The sequence below is a fragment of the Hemitrygon akajei genome, chromosome 21 (assembly GCF_048418815.1).
Source record: "Hemitrygon akajei chromosome 21, sHemAka1.3, whole genome shotgun sequence".
In the NCBI taxonomy this organism is placed as follows: Eukaryota; Metazoa; Chordata; class Chondrichthyes; order Myliobatiformes; family Dasyatidae; genus Hemitrygon; species Hemitrygon akajei.
Genome location: NC_133144.1, coordinates 50,061,375 through 50,080,035, shown reverse-complemented (window position 1 = coordinate 50,080,035; position 18,661 = coordinate 50,061,375). Strand labels below are relative to the sequence as shown.

At 42.9% G+C, this 18,661-nt stretch overlaps 2 protein-coding genes across 2 annotated transcripts in view; one reads left to right on the top strand and one right to left on the bottom strand.

Annotated features, from left to right (window-relative positions):
- Window positions 1-207: 207 nt before the first annotated feature.
- On the bottom strand, window positions 208-12,782 carry tysnd1 (trypsin like peroxisomal matrix peptidase 1). Its single transcript, XM_073025365.1, has 4 exons — window positions 11,596-12,782; window positions 5,694-5,824; window positions 2,341-2,526; window positions 208-1,237 (listed from the first exon to the last, which is right to left on the bottom strand). The coding sequence occupies exons 1-4, from the start codon at window positions 12,780-12,782 to the stop codon at window positions 1,020-1,022; spliced, it is 1,722 nt and encodes a 573-aa protein (XP_072881466.1). The 3' UTR covers window positions 208-1,019.
- The window catches only part of LOC140714443 (uncharacterized), a 44,125-nt gene continuing 36,303 nt past the window's right edge, over window positions 10,840-18,661 (top strand). The window contains exons 1-2 of the mRNA XM_073025741.1: window positions 10,840-10,866; window positions 12,510-12,904. Coding sequence (XP_072881842.1) covers window positions 10,840-10,866; window positions 12,510-12,904 — 422 coding nt within the window. The remainder of the gene's footprint in view (window positions 10,867-12,509; window positions 12,905-18,661) is intronic.

Genomic DNA, 18,661 nt, shown 5'->3' with positions numbered 1-18,661 from the left:
TATGTTTTATTCATTTATATTTGTTTCAGTTAGGAAGCTGGATGTGCATTATCGGTAAATAGTTATTACCACTGGAACCCTGCTCATCAACTCCTCTCTTTTAGCTGGGTCATGTGATCAGTAGAACTGTTTTGCCACTTTAAGACCCCTCCTGACAAAGACAGGTTGTCACAATAATTATTTAGAATCCAAGCAAAAAGATTTAAGTCACATTGAAAACCAAACTTTAATCTGTTCCTAACCACGAGCCCAACATTGGCACATATATGCATTCATTTCTGATAATACATGGAATACATAGGATATTCCCAAATTCCTTAGATTTGGGACAAGTTGCAACCATTGAGCTTCAATTTCAAAGTTCAAAGTACATTTCGTTATCAAAGTATACTATATGCAACCTTGAGATTCATCGCCTTACAGGCAGCCACAAAACAAAGAAACCCAATTGAACCCATTAAGAAGACCTTAAAACATAAAATGTACAGAAAAAAATCATGTAAACAATAAAAGTAAGCACTTAACATTCAGAACTGAAGTTCACAAAAGTGAGCTCACAGCCACGAAGCCAGTTCACTGCAACTGGTCCAGGAGCATGTTAGTTACAGGCTCAGCCTCAGTTCAGCACAGAAATGAGTAATCCCTGACAATCTGACCTTTTCAATCTGGCCTGGTGCTGAAATCAGTGAAACATCAGCTTGTTCCTCATTCTTGGGCCTGGGCTCTGCCACCTTGATTCTGCTGCATTGAACTGCCTCAAGTCTGCTCCAGCAGCCAAACACTTGCTGGTTCCCTGCTCTCGGGACCCCGCCTGACCGCCTTGATTCAGTCCGTACAGATGGTTCAAAAGCTTGACTCTGAAACGGAAGTTACAGGCTATTGATTGATTGTGGCCATTTTTGAGATACCAGCAGATGGTGTCAAAAGGAAACTCCTCCCAGCTTCAGGTCTCCTGGATTTAAGTCCCCTCTGCTCTTGGTACCGTCAGCAATGAGTGACCAAACAGGAAAAAGCCAGAGTTACAGTTTGCTCCTCCTAGGGCTTGAAGTTCTGGCCCGGAGTGTCCAAAGTGCGTGGAGATGTTTGTTTTCTTTGTTCAGTTCCTCAAAGACCGTGGCATCGCTCGTTTGGCAGTAGGCGGACAGAAGAGGATGCAGGACTGTGATTGGAATGCTGAAGTTTAGGTGGGGGTAGGTGGCTCCCCTTAAGTTATTTCGGGCATTGCTGGAAACAATCCCTGCAGGGAGAAACATCACAAGTTTAACACTGATACATTGGTGTTAAGGATGATCACCAAATGTCTTTAACAGAATCTCCCTGCGTGGAGACAAAAGGGTGAACGTACAGTGAATCCCAAGGCAATCTGATGCGAAGTATTTTACAAAACAGTGATGCGATTAAGGACATTCCAAAAGGCTTCACAACCAAGGTGGCTCTTCTTGTAATGTGGAAGATACTGCAGGACTTGTATGTGTCCAGCTCAAAGAAAAATCTCAGGAAAAATAATTCAAGGCACCACACACCTTTAGCTTTTTCTAAAAGCTCTCTTCTGGAAAGGGCCATAGGGCTATTGAAATAAAAATCTCACGGTAATTTAAAAGTTTTATCCCCCAGGCAGTTAACCTGATCAACCATTCTAGTTAGCCCCCTCACCCCCTCTATTACCTCAGTCACCACTCTGCACTGTAAAAACATTAAGCCAGTACTGTACTTATAACGCTGCTTACATTGCAAATACTCGATGGCATTTATACACATTTAATTGCAGATCCATGCTATAACTTATATGTTTAATGTAATTATTTCTTTATCATTGTTGAATGCTGTTTTTTGTTGCATGTTCTGCCAACACATGACAGCAAAATCCTAATACATGTAAATGTATATGGTGAAAAAGTTAATCCATGAACATGTGGTGGTAGTCTGTCATACACATTGCACAGTAAAAACAAAAGCCCTTCAGCCCACTGAGTATCTAATTTAATCCTATTTTATTAATCTCAACATTCTTCTCAGATTCCACGGATTCACATTAGCCCACTCATTACAGAAAGGCCAATTAGGGTTTTGGGGGGTTTTCTTCAATCCCTAAGCACTACAGGAAGATTTTGCAAACCCCACATCAATAGGCATTGAAGTTTCACCAGCTGTGCCAATATGCACAAAGCAAGCTCCCAAGACAGCAATCACCATTTATTTTGGTGCTTTTGTTGAGGGATAAGTACTGTCCAAGACAGCCTGGAGAACCACTGACCCTGCACTCCATAGCACAACCAATCTCTCCACCCTAACCTGTAAAGAGTTGACCTTCTCTGTGAACTCCAAACACAGATCACCTACCCAGTAACTCTCCACTTTCGGTTCGAAAGACAGGTCCGCCACTAGCCCCAGCGTGAACAGCGCAGGTGGTCTGGAGCATTACAGGTCGGTCCTCCATAGAGATCACGGCAGACAGAACCCCTGCTGTCACCGAGGGCCCACATGCACGGCCAAACACTCCATAGCCAATCACACAGACGTCCTCTCCTGCAATAGCAGCACATGAATTCACTTGAAATATCACATCACATTTGAAAAAAGTGACCATGAGTTTGATCATATGTTAGAGTGTGGCACAGAGTCCATCTTTCCTTACACCTGAATGAGATTTCTGCCCTTTCCAATGTCCTTGTCATTATGATGTGGACCTTTGTAGTTTTATTCTGTTTCCTATTTTACAAAAGTGATTCCACTGCAAAAGTACTTCCAATCTCATAAAACCCCTTAAGATGCCCTGGCAACGTAAACGCAACAACAAATTGCATTTATAAAATGCATTTAATACTTTATTTGGGCACCTGTCAAGAGCATTAGAGAAGAAAATCTTACATTAAACCAAATAAAGAAATATTAGTCAGGTGACCAGAAGCTTGTCTATTAAGATAGATTAAAGATAAGCTTTATTTGTCAGATGTACATTGAAACTTCGAAACATACAGTGAAATATACTGTTTGCCTCAACCAGTCCAGAGGTATGCTAGGAGCAGCTCGCAAGTGTCACCACACTTTCAGTGCCAACGTAGCATGTGCACAATTTACTAACCCTAACCTTTGTAACCCAGGGGAAACTCATGTGGTCACGGGGAGAACGTGCAAACTCCTTAAACAGAGTGGCAGAATTGAATCCCAATCACCGCCACCGTAAAAGGTTACGCTAACTGCTACGCTGCTCTAGTGTTGAAGAGCACCTCAAAATGAAAGTAAGGTAGAGAGCAGAAGGACGGTAGGGGCAGAATTTGTGATGGGGCTGAAGACAACAGCTTTGGTCTTCCTGGCATTGCTTTGAAGGAAGTTTCTCCTCATCCATGGAAAAGAAGAACTTTTTCGCCCACATTCTCAAGGGTCTGAGAAAGTGTTTACTATGGACCTTTGAGACACCATAGTTCTGAAAGAAGTGCACACTACAGACCGTTGACAACTGCAGGAGGCTTTCACAGCTATGCTTCAGTTAAACACAAAACATAACTGCTTCCAGAGAGACGATAATAGGAACAAGAATATGTCACCTGAACCCCTTGAGTCTGCTGCACCATTCATCTAGGTAATGGACAGCCTTCTTGAAGGATGAAGGATGTCAAAGCTTTGGAGAGGGAGCAGAAACAGTTCACCAGGATGATGCTTGGATTAGAGAGCATGCACTATAAGAAGAGGTTGGACAAACTTGGTTTGTTTTCTCTACAGTTACGGAGGATGAGCGGGGAACTGACAGAGATCCTTAAGATTACGAGAAACATCAATAGAGTAGACAGCCAGTACTTTTCCCCAGGGTTGAAATGTCTAATACTAGAGAGCATGCATTTAAAATGAGAGGGGGTAAATTCAAAGGAGATGTGAAGGGCAAGTTTTATTACACAAAGAGCAGTGGGTGCCATTTTGTGCGCGCTGCTCTGGATTTACAGCATCTGTAGAACCTGCTGGTTATACAAAGAGGAGAACCTCTCTCCCCTACAATATCACCATATACTCAGTGACCACTTTATAGGTAGACCTGCTCGTTAATGCAAATATCTAATCAGCCAATCATACAGAAGCAGCTCAATGGATAAAAGCATGCAAGCATGGTCAAGAGATTCAGTTGTTGTTCAGACCAAAACATAAGAATGGGGAAGAAATGTGATGTAAGTGGCTTTGACCGTGGAATGATTGTTGGTGCCAGACCAACAATGAGTACCTCAGAAACTGTTCACCTTGTGGTTTTTTCACCCACAACAGTCTCTAGAGTTTACAGAGAATGGTACGGAAAACAACAGAAAAAAAAATCCAGGCAACAGCAGTTCTGTGGACAAATATGCCTTTTTAATGAGAGAGGTCAGAGGAGAATGGCCAGATTGACAGGAAGGTGACATTAAACTCAAATAACCACGTGCTACAGGTGGTGGGCAGAACGGCACCTCTGATTGCACAGCATGCAGAAACTTGAAGTGGATGGGCTACAGCAGCAGCAGACCACGAACATGCAATGGCAATGTTAGACGAGTATTGTTCAAAGACAAGAGCTACTTTTGCTACCCTGTTTTAATTTGGATTCCCAGCAGCTGTTATTTTTGTCTTGATTCCTGACTGTTGATACCTTAATCCTCACAGCAGACACAGAGGCTCAGATTTATGCTGAATTTGCAGTAGGATTTACTATTCAGTGCAGCTTTTTGAACCGAAATTGTGTTATGACTACGCCTAGTCAATATGAAGAATATCAGGTTTTAATGCTTCAATTTCTTTCATATTGTCATCTCCCCCACTAAAAAATGTGCTGTACTATTCTATAACAAAAAATGCAAATTGTCAAAGACAAGCACAAACATTTCCAGAATGACAGAAGACTTTTTCCATGCATTGCTTTGCTTTAAAAAATTGCCGCTGACCTGTTAATAAATGTAAAATTTAACCAGTAATGTATGTTCCTCTGTGTCAATGGGTTCTCACACTGTGAAATGGAGATAAGCTTTTATCAACTGTGCTGGATGGCTTTGTTCCCTGTTAGCTACATTGCAATATCTGACCTATCAGCACATTTACTCAAAGGGGGTTGGCAGTTTCACAATCAGTAGTTAACTTTGTGAGTGCTAACTTTGTGAAACATGGTATTATACGCAACTAGGAGAAAGTTAAGAGTAATTCAGTCAACATGTAGCAGGTTTGATAAGTGGTATTTAGATAGAAACCTTGTAAGCCACATCCTTGACTTTTATACATTCAAATCAAACTCCATCCATCCAAAGGTTGTTAAATTAGGGAGAATTTAAAAATAAAATGGTAGTGAAACTATAGCTCGAAGAATTTGCAGACACTTTGCAGGAAAGATTTTTAAAATTTCAAATGCTTCATTATTGAGTTCATCGCATTAAGAGTTCAATGTAATTGTCAGGATATGGGATTCATTGCCTTAAGTGTAGTGGAAATAAAATTAATCAGGGCTTGCAAAAGGGAGCTGGATGGGGGAAATAACTTGCAGGGGTATAGGGAAAGAATATAATGGCCTCCTTCTAGGCTCTAATGATTCTATAAAAACTGTTGTTGAAAATTAAATGAATTTCTAATATATATATCCTTATACTGACCTCTTAAGTGAGAATATTTGGTTGAAAATGTAATTTTTGTTCTGAATTATATCCATTCAATTAGCTTCCTTGAGCTAACCCTTGATCAATCCTTACCCATCTTAAACTCAGAAGCAATAGTGGGTATTTCAGTCAATGAGTGATCTTCTTCCAGTTCCACCAATGCCACATCGTAGGCTGAATTTTTCTTTGTGGCAAACACCACTCTTCCCTTTAACACAAGGTAACTGTTCAAAGTTCAAAGTAAATTTATTATCGAAGTACAGAAATGTCTCCATATACAACTCTGAGATACATTTTCTTGCACACATTCACAGTAAAACAAAGAAATACAGAAGAATCAATGAAAAACTACAAAGACCAACAAACAACCAACATGTAAAAGACAAACTGAGCGAATACAAAAATAATCCAGTTTCAGAAACATTTCTCTGTACCTTTTCTAGATTAATCACATTCTTACTACGGGTAACCAGAAATGCACACAATATTTCAGATGTTCCAAAGACTCACACAGCTGTAATGTGATGCCGCAACTCTTGTAGTCCATGGCCTGGCTGATGAAGGAAAGCATGCCATCTGCTTTATTCCCCACCTTGTCTACTGAATCACCACTTTCCAGGAACCTTGTACTTGTCCCCCCGAGGTCTCTCTCTTCTCCATTCCCCAGGGTGCAGCCGTTCACTGTGGAGAGCTGCAACACTGAAATTCCGCTTTGCTGATGCTTACTGAACGTAGAAGACATAGAAGCAGAAGTAGGCTATTTGGCCCATTGAGTTTGCTCCACCATTCCAACATAGCTGATGTATTATCCCTTTCAACCCCATGCTCCTGCCTTCTCCTCATAACCTCTGGCGCATTGGCTAATCAAGAATCTATCAATCTTTGCTTTAAATATGCCCAATGAGTTGACCTCTACAGCTGTCTGTGGCAATGAATTCCACAGATTCACCACCCTCTGGCTAAAGAAATTCAAGTTTTATCTCTGTTCTAAATGGGCATTCCTGTGTTCTGAGGCTGTGCCCTCTGGTCCTAGAATCACCCACTATATGAAACATTCTCTCTACATCCACTCCATCTAGGGCTTTCAATATTTGATAGGTTTAATTTAGATCTTATGTGGATTTTCTAGTGTAGTCTATTTTGTCAAATGCTTTTGTGATATCATTCTGGAGGAACGTTGTCTCATTTTTTAACTGCATTGCATTTGTGGTTTCTAAATGACAATAAACTGAATCTGAATCTTTCCTCATTCTCCAGTGAGTACAGGCCCAGAGCCATCAAACACTCCTCATGTGTTTACCCTTTCATTCCAGGAATCATTCTCATGAACCTCCTCTGGATCCTCCCCAATGCCAGCACATTTTTCTTAGATAAGGGGCCCAAAGCTGCTCACAATACTCCAAGCCGCCTGATTAATACCGTATAAAAGCTCAGCGTTATGTCCTTAGCAGATACCCGAGCAGAAAGCTAGAATTCACCAACAGCTCCAAAATTTTGAGCTCAGCCACAACTTTGCTACCTGCCTAACTCTCACTGCCTCTTTCATCCATCCCGTATTTGTCGATCTGTGACGGCTCCCAAACTGTCACTACGTTAGTTTTAAAATACACATCCTTTGAAGAATGACATAATCTAATAGCGAGCGTCATGGTGATGTAGCAGTTAGCCTAATGCTACTATAGCACCAACAACCCAGATGCAATCCTGCCGCTGTCTGTAAGGAGTTTGTGCACTCTCCCTGTTACCTCATGGTTTTCTCCTCGCACTCTAGTTTCCTCCTACATTCTAACTACGTACAGGTTAGTCGGTTAATGGGATGATGGTGTAATTGGGTGGTGCATGTTCATTGGGCCAGAAAGGCCTTGTTACCCTGCTGTATCTCTAAATAATAAAATATTAAGATTGGACCACACTGCTTCTCAGACCCATGCCACGATTCAATGGGATCGTGCTGAACCTGTATTACTCGTCTCCACTAACTTGCCTCTCTGTTTCAGCATCTCCCCCTCCTCCAAACCTAACTCCTCTCCAATTTTCTGCATTCTTCCAGTCCTGACCTATTGTATATCCTCAATCATGGTCACTCCAGCACTGTCTCATATGAGTACACCGGCCAAGACGTTAAGCTCTAGAAATGCCATCCACCCCACCCCCCCTTCAAATGCCACTCGCTATCTCCTGTTTTCCCTGCCTAAAATAAACTCCTGTGAATCAACCAAAATGGCCAAGCATTTGGGCACTTGCTACACAGCAGATACCAAAAGCGGAAATTCCAGAGGCCAAACATTTTAATTTCTATTCCCATTCCTGTTCTGACATGTCAGTCCATGACCTCCTCTTGTGCCATAATGAGGCTACCCTCAGGGTGGAAGAGCAACAGCTTATAAAACCGTAATACATAGAAAACAGAATTAGGCAATTTGGTCCATCGTGTCAGCTCTGCCATTTTATCATGGGTGATCCACTTCTCTCTCAAACCTGTTCTCCTGCCTTTTCCTGATAAGATCATATGCCATCAGAGCAGAACTAGGACATTTGGCCCATCAAGTCTGCTCTGCCATTCAATCATGGCTGATCCTTTTTTCCCCTTCTCAGTCCCACTCCCCAGCCTTGTCCCCATAATCTCTGGTGCTGTGTCCAATCAAGAACCTATCAACCTCTGCCTTAAATATACCCTATGACCTGACCTCCACCAGCTGCCTGTGGTAATACGTTCCACAAATTCACCACCACCTGGCTAAAGAAATTTCTCTGCATCTCTGTTTCAAATGGACGCCCCTCTGTCCTGAGGCTGTGCCCTCTTGTCCTAGACCCCCCCACCATGGGAAACATCCTTTCCACATCTACTATGTTTAGGCCTTTCAACTTTCGAATGGTTTCAACGAGATCCCCCTTCATCCTTTAAATTCCAGCAAGACCCAGAGTTATCAAATGTTCCTTGCATAATAACCCTTCCATGCCCAGAATCATCCCTGTGAACCTATCCAATGCCAACACGTCTTTTCTTAGACAAGGAGCCCAAAACTGTTCATGATACTCAAGTGCCTTATAAAGCCTCAACATCACATCCCTACTCTTGTATCCTAGACTTTTTAAATGAATGCTACCATTGCCTTTGTTTTCCTCACCACTGACTCGACCTGCAAGTTAACCTGTAGGGTGTTCTGCACGAGGACTCCCAAGTCTCTTTGCATCACAGATTTTTGGATTTTCTCCCTGTTTAGAAAATAGTCTGTACATTTATTTCTACTACCAAAGTGCATGACCATGCATTTTCCAACATTGTATTTCACTTGCCACTTTCTTGCCCATTCTCCTAATCTGTCTAAATCCTTCTGCAGCCTTACTCAGTTAACTTTCACTAGAAAGTTCAACAATAACCCTTCCAGGCAAAATAGTCTGCAATGATATTGATCTTCCACACAAGCCTATCTTACTTAGCAAGAATCTGTTGGAGGAACTCACCGGGTCAAGCAGCGTCTGTGGGAGAAAAGGAATTGTTCACATTTTGGGTTAAAACTCTGCATCAAGTCCTGAAGTAGAGTTTTGATCCAAAATTGATTGTTTATTGCTTCAGACTCCAGCAGTCTCGTGTATGTCTTCTTCACTAGAATTACCTTCCATACAAGCCAATTCTAAGTACACATCTAGCTTCCCTTTAAATATACTTTATTTATACCAGTTTAACCAATTGTTGGGCTAATTTTTGTGGTACTATTGATGCAAAATGATACTGGAAAATGTTCCTGTGAGATGCCTTGGGATGGTTTATCATACTGAATGTGTTACGTGTGCAAGCATATATGACCTATTTACAATATATATTGTAATCTTAATAAAGTTCCAAAGTACTTTGTCAACAATGAATTATTCTGAGCTATTGTGACTGTCGAACAGTAAAATAATTTAATAATTAGGTGAACATGCAGATAATCTGTTGCTCATAATGGAGCTGATTGAGGATATTGTGTTGGCCAGGACACCAGAAGCACGAGGAGTTTTTGACATTGACCTGAGACAGGATTAACGTCTTAACCAAACAACTGCATTTTCCACAACAAAGATTTCCCTCAGAATGTTATTAGAGGATCAGTCTACCATAATGGGGACAGTTGTGTGTCTGGGCTCTACTGCGGAGTCTCATCCACGAGTCTATAGTGGAAATTTAAGCCCTCATTTCCTTTTATGATCAGACCATTGCTTTGGATTCAAGTCAAGTTCAGCCTCTTCTTCCTTAACCTTTTCCACCTACCACCTCATCGCTTCTCACAGAATTCCTTCTCGACCCTCTCGCTAATCCAGCTACTTTTCTGTTCTCACCTATTTCCTGCCAACTTGTGCTCCACCCCCTCCCACCATCTTTTTTCATTCTGGCTTTTGCCCCTTTCTTTCCTTTCCAATTCTGATGAAAGATCTCAGCCTGAAAAGTCAACTGCTCATTTCCCTGCTTAGATGCTGCCTGACCTACTGTGCTCATCTGGCAATTTGTTGTGTCCTGAGGTCGAGTTTATTGTCACATTCATCAGTCAGTGCAGTAGAGGAAACAATGAAAAACTTGCTTCCAATAGCATCATATGATGTACTGGAGGTACAATCAAAATTCAAGATTGTTTAATGTAAGGAGAACAAAATAATTGTTACTCCTGATCTGATTCAGCACAAAAAAACACAAAAGATAAAGAACACAATAATAAAAAAACACACAATAAACAGAAATACATAAGATATCTTACAATCAATCTATATATATATATATATATATATATATATATATATATATAAATATGATTCTAGGCTGTACATAAGGCGACATGACAGGAAATAATAAAGTAGTGGTGGAGATGGTGATCAGTCCTATTGCTTGGGAAAAGTGACCGTTCTTGAGTCTGGCGTGATGCTACATAACCTCCTCCCTGATGGGAGTGGGCAAACAGTCCATGAGCAGGATGTGTCCGTGACCCTTTCCTGCTACATTTCTGTATACCTGTCCTTGTTGACAGGTAGACTGGTGCCGGTGATGTGTCAACACACAGAATACAAATGACACATGAATAATAAATGACTGTGAAGGGAGAAAAAGTGTTCAAAGACCAAAATAGAAAAGAAGCCATTCAGAGACAGATCCATTGTTGTACCAGGTGGTTTGCAGTGCTCCGTTGGTGAGTTAGGTTTAGGGTTGTGTGTAGTTTGGTTCAAGAACCCGATAGCTGTAAGAAAGCAGCTATTCCTGAACCTAGAGATGTGGCACTTGTGTATCTCCAGTCAGGTATGTAATGTGACTCCCTCTACCCTCCCTGGCTGGGGGTCCTTTCAAATGGCATGGATACATATGTCTGCTCAGAAGCCTGGAGCACTCGGTGATGTTCAGATTGTGCACATGTGGTCATCAAGAAGAAATGCAAAACTGCTCTTCACTTCTAGTCAATAGCAAATGTCCTCCACACTGTGAGAATGTACAGTTCCATATAGCCATCGCAGACCTACCTCTGATAAAATCTTGACCTGAAAGAGCAACTCATTCCCTCAGAGGGCTGATGTCTGTGAGTCCTGGGGTTGGGGGGTGGGGGGGAGGGGGAAGGGGTGTGTGTGTGTGTGTGTGTGTGTGTGTGTGTGTGTGTGTGTGTGTGTGTGTGTGTGTGTGTGTGTGTGTGTGTGTGTGTGTGTGTGTGTGTGTGTGTCTGTGTGAGAGAGAGAGAGAGACCTTGCTGTTGTTATTTTGTTTTGTTGTTTTTGTAGTTGCTTCTATTGATCCACTGAACACCGTGGGTGTGCTATGTTGGTAACAGAATGTGTGGCGACCCTTGTGGACTGCCCTTAGCACGTCCTTAGGTTGTGTTGGTTGGTAATGCAAACAAAAGATTTCACTGGATATTTTGATGTACTTGATAAATAAGTGAACCTGAATCTGAATCTCTCTCCGTGATTCTGGCCTGATGAACTTTCCCAGCATTTTGTATTATTACTTCAGAGTTTCAGAACTTTGGATGTGTCTTACCCGTTTGAGCCCGACTGTATTTTCACTCTGACAGATGCCGCTTGGTCTAACACGTGTCTACATGTGATGATCAGTCTAGGGCTGACAAGCACACCAGATCCCCAAACTCTGCCAGACTCTAGGAGGACTACAGAGCCAAGCAGCCGAGTTAAGCCCTGACTCCCTAAGGCAGTCAGAGATGGAGGACCAAGGATCTTGAATCCATTCACAATTCTTCCAATGGCCTCCAAAATGCAAGTCACAGAGCAGACCAAAGTCAGTCCAACCCACTCATTGGCTTTCCAGCAGAGAGGTGCTACAATCAAACCTGCTAGATAGTACAGATCCTGGGATATGATGTAGGTACCACCTCCTTCTGTACCTGGTAAACACCGGGCATCTGTTAAAATCATAGCATTCCTCTCCCCTGCCAGGTTACTCACAATCCCCTTACTGAACGTGTTCATGAAGATGTCGTTGCAGAAGGAAGCAAAGGGTGATGCACAACAGAAGAGGGGTTGGCCTTTCATTAGACACTCGCTCCTCACGTACAGGAGGTTCTCTCCCCAAACGACGGTGTCCCCGTTTACCCAGCCAGGGCACCGCAGCAGGGCAAACCAGACCAGATCCAGAGCGTTGGCCTGAAGCTCCTCTTCGTTGTCGTCACTGTAGAACTGCCACTTGTCGGATTTGTTAAACAAGGTTTGGAAGATGTCTCGAAATTCTGGGCATGGGAACATCATTAGCATCTCAGCCTGGCTGCAACTCTGGGCCTTGACCACGCCATCAGTCAATGAAGGGCGTTTTGGGCTGTAATCCAAATGAGAGGACTCTGATTCCGCAGCTAGGGCGCCTGCATGGTGGGTAGCTAAGGGCAACCGAGGCTGGGGTTGGGCCCTGGACATGGCTCCCGGGAACTGTATGTGGATCTGTAGATCGGGGTGGAACGCTCCGGGGAGCAGGAAGGGCTGGCGATTGGGATCTTGCTGTGCCTGTCGGAGGAAGGGGAAGAAGATCTGACCGTGGCAGAGGACCAAGCCCCGCTTTCGGTCGAGAAGAAGCCCACTGCAGCCCCAGGATCCGTCCCGACGAGGCTCAGCCGCCGAGGTGGCGGGGAGGCGGCTCTCCTCCGCCGCGACCCGCAGCCCGTCGCCACGGCTCCGCAGCGAGGCGGAGACGACGCAGCTGCAGCGCTCCGGGGCGATCATTGCGAAGGGCGAGGTGGCCGCATCATGGCACGGAGAACTCCCACACCACTCCGAGGACCACGGCACAACTTCATCTCTAACCCGGAAGCGATGCGGCTGGCATCACATGTCAGCACCCGGAGGTCAGTGAACGCCGGCGTTTCCCATCCCTATTTTGTTGACCTTCCGCCTACTCACTGGGTTGCCCGATGTACAGCACAGAAAGAGCCCATGAATCTGTCTGTTCAAGCGACTTGTCCCAATTCCGCTTAATGCAGCCCCCTCGGTTCAGTTTCATTTTCTCTTTTTTTTTTAAACCGAAGCTCTAATGCATGAATGGTAATTTTAGACGCGGACATGGAAACTCCACTGACCATCCACACTAACCCTAGAGCTACACTAATCCTAATTTTATCCTCCCCATACTCCCATCACCGCCACCCCTCCCAGATTCTATCACTCACTTACACCTTAAGGGCTATTGTTAACTAGAATTAAAATTTCAACAGTGATACCTCACCAGGGACAACCCCACTCTTCCTCGCTATTGTACCTTGCCACCATTTATGTGCCCAGTTAGACTGAGAAACGCTAAATCCAGTTATGTAGAGAATACGAACAAAAAAAAAGTCCATTGTTCCTACTCTACACTGAAAAATCAACCACCCATTGAAACTAACCTTTCGTCAATCCCCACTCTCCCCATTGCTCATCTGTACTCTGAGCAATTAACCTACCAATCTGCCTGTCTTTGTAACATTGGAGGTAACCAGAGCACCCGGATTCACAGTCACTGGGAGAACATGCAAACTCCGCACAGACAGCACCAGGTCAGGAGTGAGCTTGCTGACTGGAGCTGTTGAGGCAGCAGCTCAGCTGACTGCGACCCTGTCCTGCCCCCTATGGAGCAGTACTCCTTAGCACTGCGTGGATCGGTTTACTCCTCACTTCTGCAGTAGAATTTCATGTAAGATCCCACACACAAGTCGCCAGAATGACAGTGATATAATTTTATGGTTATTTTTTGACGAGTATATGGGGATTGAACAGAATTTAAAAGAGTGGGATGTCATAGAAAAAGCATCTAGTCTTTGGCAAAGTTTAAACTGTATATTCCCATCGACCTGCACTGGGACCATAGCCCTCCATACTCCTACCGTCTATGTACCTATCCAAGCTTCCCTGAAACGTTGAAGTCGAGCTCGCTTACACCACTTAAGCTGAGTGAAGAAGTTTTCACACATGTTCCTCTTAATCTTTTCAGAATACACCCTTAACCCATGACCTCTAGCTGTAGAGCTACCCAACCTCAATGGAAAAAGCTTGCTTGCGTTTACCCTATCTATACCCCTCATAATTTTGTATACCTCTACCAGATTTCCTCTCTATCTTCTACATTCCAAGGAATAAAGTCCTATTCTATTCAATTTTTCCTCCAGACCTGGCAAAATCCTTGCAAATTTTCTCTGTATTCTTTCAAACTTATTTACATCTTTCCTGTATATAGGTGTCCAGAACTGCAAACAATACTCCAAATTAGGCCTTGCTAGCATCTTACATAACCTCAACATAACACCCTACCTCCTGTACTCAATATATTGATGTATGAAGGCCAATGTGCCTAAAGCTTTCTTTACAACCCTATCTATCTGTAACACTACTTTCAATGAACTATGGACCTGTATTCCCAGATCCCTTTGTTCTTCCTCAGTGTCCTACCATTCACTGTGTAAGACCTACCCTGGTTGGTCCTACTGAAGTGAAACACTTCGCAGTTGACTGCATTAAATTCCTCCTGCCATTTTTCCAGCTGATGCAGATCCCTCTGCAAGCCAAGATAGCCTTCCTCACTGTCCACTACACCCTCAATCTTGGTATCATCCGCTGATCCAATTATCCATGTTACCATCCAGATTAACCCAGCACTGATCTCTGCAGCACTTCACTAGCACTTCATCTATTACCATTTTCTGGCTTCTCCCACAAAGCCAATGTCTAATCCAATTTACTACCGCATCTTGAATGCTGAGCGACTGAACCTTCTTGTCCAACCTCCCATGCAGGACCTTCTCAAATACTATGCTAAATTATACTATGCTATGCTAAACCATGCTAAAGCCCAGATAAATACCACCCACTTCCCTGCTAACTTCCTCAAAAACCCATATAAGTTTGGTTAGACAATGAACATACGAAATCCTGTGGATCTTGACAGGGTGGATATCGAGACGGTGTTTGATCATGCGGAATGAGTTCGAGGCAATAAACAAAACTTACAGAGTATCAGGGGTCCTTGGAACCTTCTGCCTAAGAGCACAGTGGTAAATTGGTTTATTATTGTCACATATGCAGTGAAAAACTTGTCTTGCAAACCCTTGATATGTTTCAGTTTATTACAACAGTGCACTGAGGGAATTCAAGGAAAAACAAAAGAGTGTGGAATAAAATGTTACAGTTGCAGTAAAAGTGCAGTGGAGGCAACAATAAGGCGCAAGGTTATATAGAGGTAAATAGTGAGGTTAAGAGTCCATCTGATTGTAAGAGGGAATCGTTCAGTTGTCTTATAAGAGCAGGATTAAAGCTGTCTTTGAGCCTGGTAGTATGTGCTTTCAGGCTTCTGTACCTTCTGTCCAGTGGGAGAGGGGAGAGGGTCTTTGTTTTACCAAAGCAGGTTTCAGAATCAGGTTTATTATCACTGTGTTATAAGATGTGAATTCTTTTCTTTAATAGTAGCAGCACAGTCCAAAGACATTTACTATACATTACAAAATAAATAAATAATGCAAAGAAACAGAATAATCAAGTAGTATTCAAGAACTGTTCAGAAATATGATGCCAGAAGGCAAGACGCAGTTTGAGTCATTTTTTGTGGGTCTTTGTCTCCTGTACCTCCTCTTTGATGACAGTAAGGAGAAAAGGGCATGTCACAGATGGTGAGAGTCCTTAATGATGGATATGATGGATGTCACCTTCTTCAAGCACCACATCTTGGAGATGTCCATGATAGTGGGGCTGGTGATAGAGCTGGCTGAATCTATAGTCCTCTACAGCCTCTTGCAATCCTGAGCTTTGGAGTCTCCATACCAGGCTATGATATAACAAGTCAGAATGCTCTCCTCTGTACATCTACAGAAATACACAAGATTGTTTGGTGACATACCAAACCTCCTCAAACCTTTTAACAAATTATGCAGCATCCATTATTAAGGACCTCCAGCACCCAGAGCATGCCCTTTTCTCACTGTTACCATCAGATAGGAGGTACAGAAGCCTGAAGGCACACTCTCAATGATTCAGGAACAGCTTCTTCCCCTCTGGCCTCCAATTCCCAAATGGACATTGAACCCTTGGACACCACCTCACTTTTTTAAAATATATACTATTTCTTGTTTTTGCATATTTTAATCTATTCAATATATGTATACTGTAATTGATTAATTAATTTATTTTTATTATTATTTAGTTGTGCTTTTTCCTCTATATTATGTATTGCATTGAACTGCTGCTGCTAAGTTAACAAATTTCATGTCACATGCTGGTGATAATAATCCTGATCCTGATTCTGCTGGCGTGCCTTCTTCATGATTGCATCAATGTGGGATCAATCATGATCCCAGCAGAGATCCTCAAAGATGTTGACACCCAGGAACTTACCCTTTCCACTGCTGACTCCTCAATGAGGACTGGTTCATGTTGTCCCAACTTCCCCTTCCTGAAGTCCACAATCCTTGGTCTTACTAACATTGAGTGTAAGGCTGTTGTTACACCACCACTTAACCAGCTAATCTATCTCATTCCCTCATGCCTTCTCTTCACTATCTGAGATCTTACCAACAGTGGTGTCATGAGCGAACTTATAGATGGTGTTTGAACTGTGCTTAGCCACACAGTGAGTGTAGAGAGAGAAGAGCATTGGCATTGAGGTGCACCTGTGTTGATTGTCTGTGAGGAGGTGATGTTATCACTGATCTCTACTGACTGTGGTCAACCAATGAGGAAATGGAAGGTCCAGTAGTAAGGGGAAAAACAGAAGCCCAGTTTAGAAGCTTGGTGATTAGTATGGTGAGGATAATGGTACTGAATGCTGACCTGTAATTGATAAACAGCAGCTTGACATGTTTTGTTGTGTAGGTGTTCCAAAGCTGAATGGAGAGCCAGTGAGAATGCGTCCACTCTAGACCTGTTGCGGTATTAGGTGAATAGCAGAGCTCCAGGTCTTTGCTAAGGCATGAGTTAGTTCTGGCCATTACCAACTTCTTGAAGCACTTCATTACGATATATGTGAGTGCTCCCAATTGACAGTCACAGAAGCAGCTCACCCCGCTCTTCCTGGGTATCGGTATGATTGCAGCCTCTTTTAAAACAATGTGGGAACCTTGGATTGCAGCTGTGACAGGGTGAAGATGTCCTTGAGCACTCCAGCCAGTTGATTGAGCTGCCTTTTATGAATTTTATGTGTACACCATCAGGGCCTGATGCTTTGTGAGGGTTCACCATCTTGAATGATATTCTGATATTGACCACTGAGTTAGGGGTCACAGGGCTGTCGTATGCTGTAGGGTGTCACACAGGTTGTGTTATTCTCCATTTCCAAGCATGCAGAAAAGATGTTCTGCTCATTGGGGAGTGAAGCATCACAGCCATTTATGTAACAGTGATGTTATGTTTCATCTTATAGAAAGAAATTGTACACAAGCAACGAAGGATTTAGACAGAGTCCATGGGAATGAGGTTGGGGGAAGCTGGTTTCTGTGGGTTGTGTCCGCAACACTCTGCAGTTTCTTGCAGTCTCAGACAGAAGTTGCCATTATCAAACCGTGATGCATCCAGATCGGATACCTTCTATGGTGCAACATTAATGTTAATTGGGTCAAAAGGGAACATGCTAAATTTCTTCAGAAGCAGACTGGATATTTTTAAGGCAGAGGCAGACAGACTCTTGATAAGTAGATTACAGATTACTGAAAGTAGGCAGGAATGTGGAGTTGATATTACAATCAGATCTTACTGAATGGCAGAACAAGCTCAGGCAGACGAGTTACCTACTCCTGCTCCTAATTCATGTCTGATTAGTACCAGGTGGTTGTTTGTGTTTAGCGAGTGTCTTTAGTCAAAATGCCTCAAACAATGTGGTGATCTTTCAAGGAAAGGTTGAAATTATCAACCTAAACTCAAGTGTTCAGCTCTGGAGGTTTAAAATCCACAACTTGAGGCCTCAGAGACAATGCTGATGTCATAGCCAGAAGGATGCCTGAAACAGAGCCGATCATTAGTGGTTGTCAGCGCTCTGCAATGTAGTTCAGAGTTTCCATGGGAAGCCTCCAACCCACTTATTTTTTAATGTGTGTGGCCCAAATACCTTATTCCACATTAACAGAAAACTAGCAGGTCATAGAGCCCCAAAGCTTGATAAGAACAAGGCTGATGATCTGCTTCAGCTTTTACTTTCCTGGCTCATTCTCACATCCTCGGTTCTTCTAGAGCTCAGCCCTGAACTTGTAAAACCAAGGGCAGCCTTGCAGTGTGGAGAATTTCAATGATTCACTACCCTTTAAAAGAAGAAATCTCTCAATAACTTAAATGATAAAAACCTTATCCTGAGATGCCACTCTCTCATTCTGGATTTTCCAGCATGTGGAAACACCTGGTGAATTCCTTTAGGAATTGAGTACATTTCCATGAGATCACCTCTTATTTTTCTGAATGACAAATAATGTATCTCTTCCATAACTGATAGCTTTCCAGTCTAGGGATCCATTACAACACCTAGACTATTGTTAATTTCTATATCTGGGACTAAAAATTCCTCTGCTCTTTCACTGGCATACTGAAGGGTCATTGTCCAGTGTACCAATGACTATTCCATTCTGAACACACTGCTATAAACAGCTCTGGTGCCC

Excerpts from the sequence above, each read along its gene's own strand:
- tysnd1 (XM_073025365.1), bottom strand. The coding sequence starts at position 12,782 with ATGATCGCCCCGGAGCGCTGCAGCTGCGTCGTCTCCGCCTCGCTGCGG. Across the intron at positions 2,527-5,693 it reads TGCTTCTGAGTTTAAGATGG|GAGAGGACGTCTGTGTGATT; the intron begins GTAAGGATTGAT and ends CTGCTATTGCAG. Across the intron at positions 1,238-2,340 it reads CGAAAGTGGAGAGTTACTGG|GGATTGTTTCCAGCAATGCC; the intron begins GTAGGTGATCTG and ends TTCTCCCTGCAG.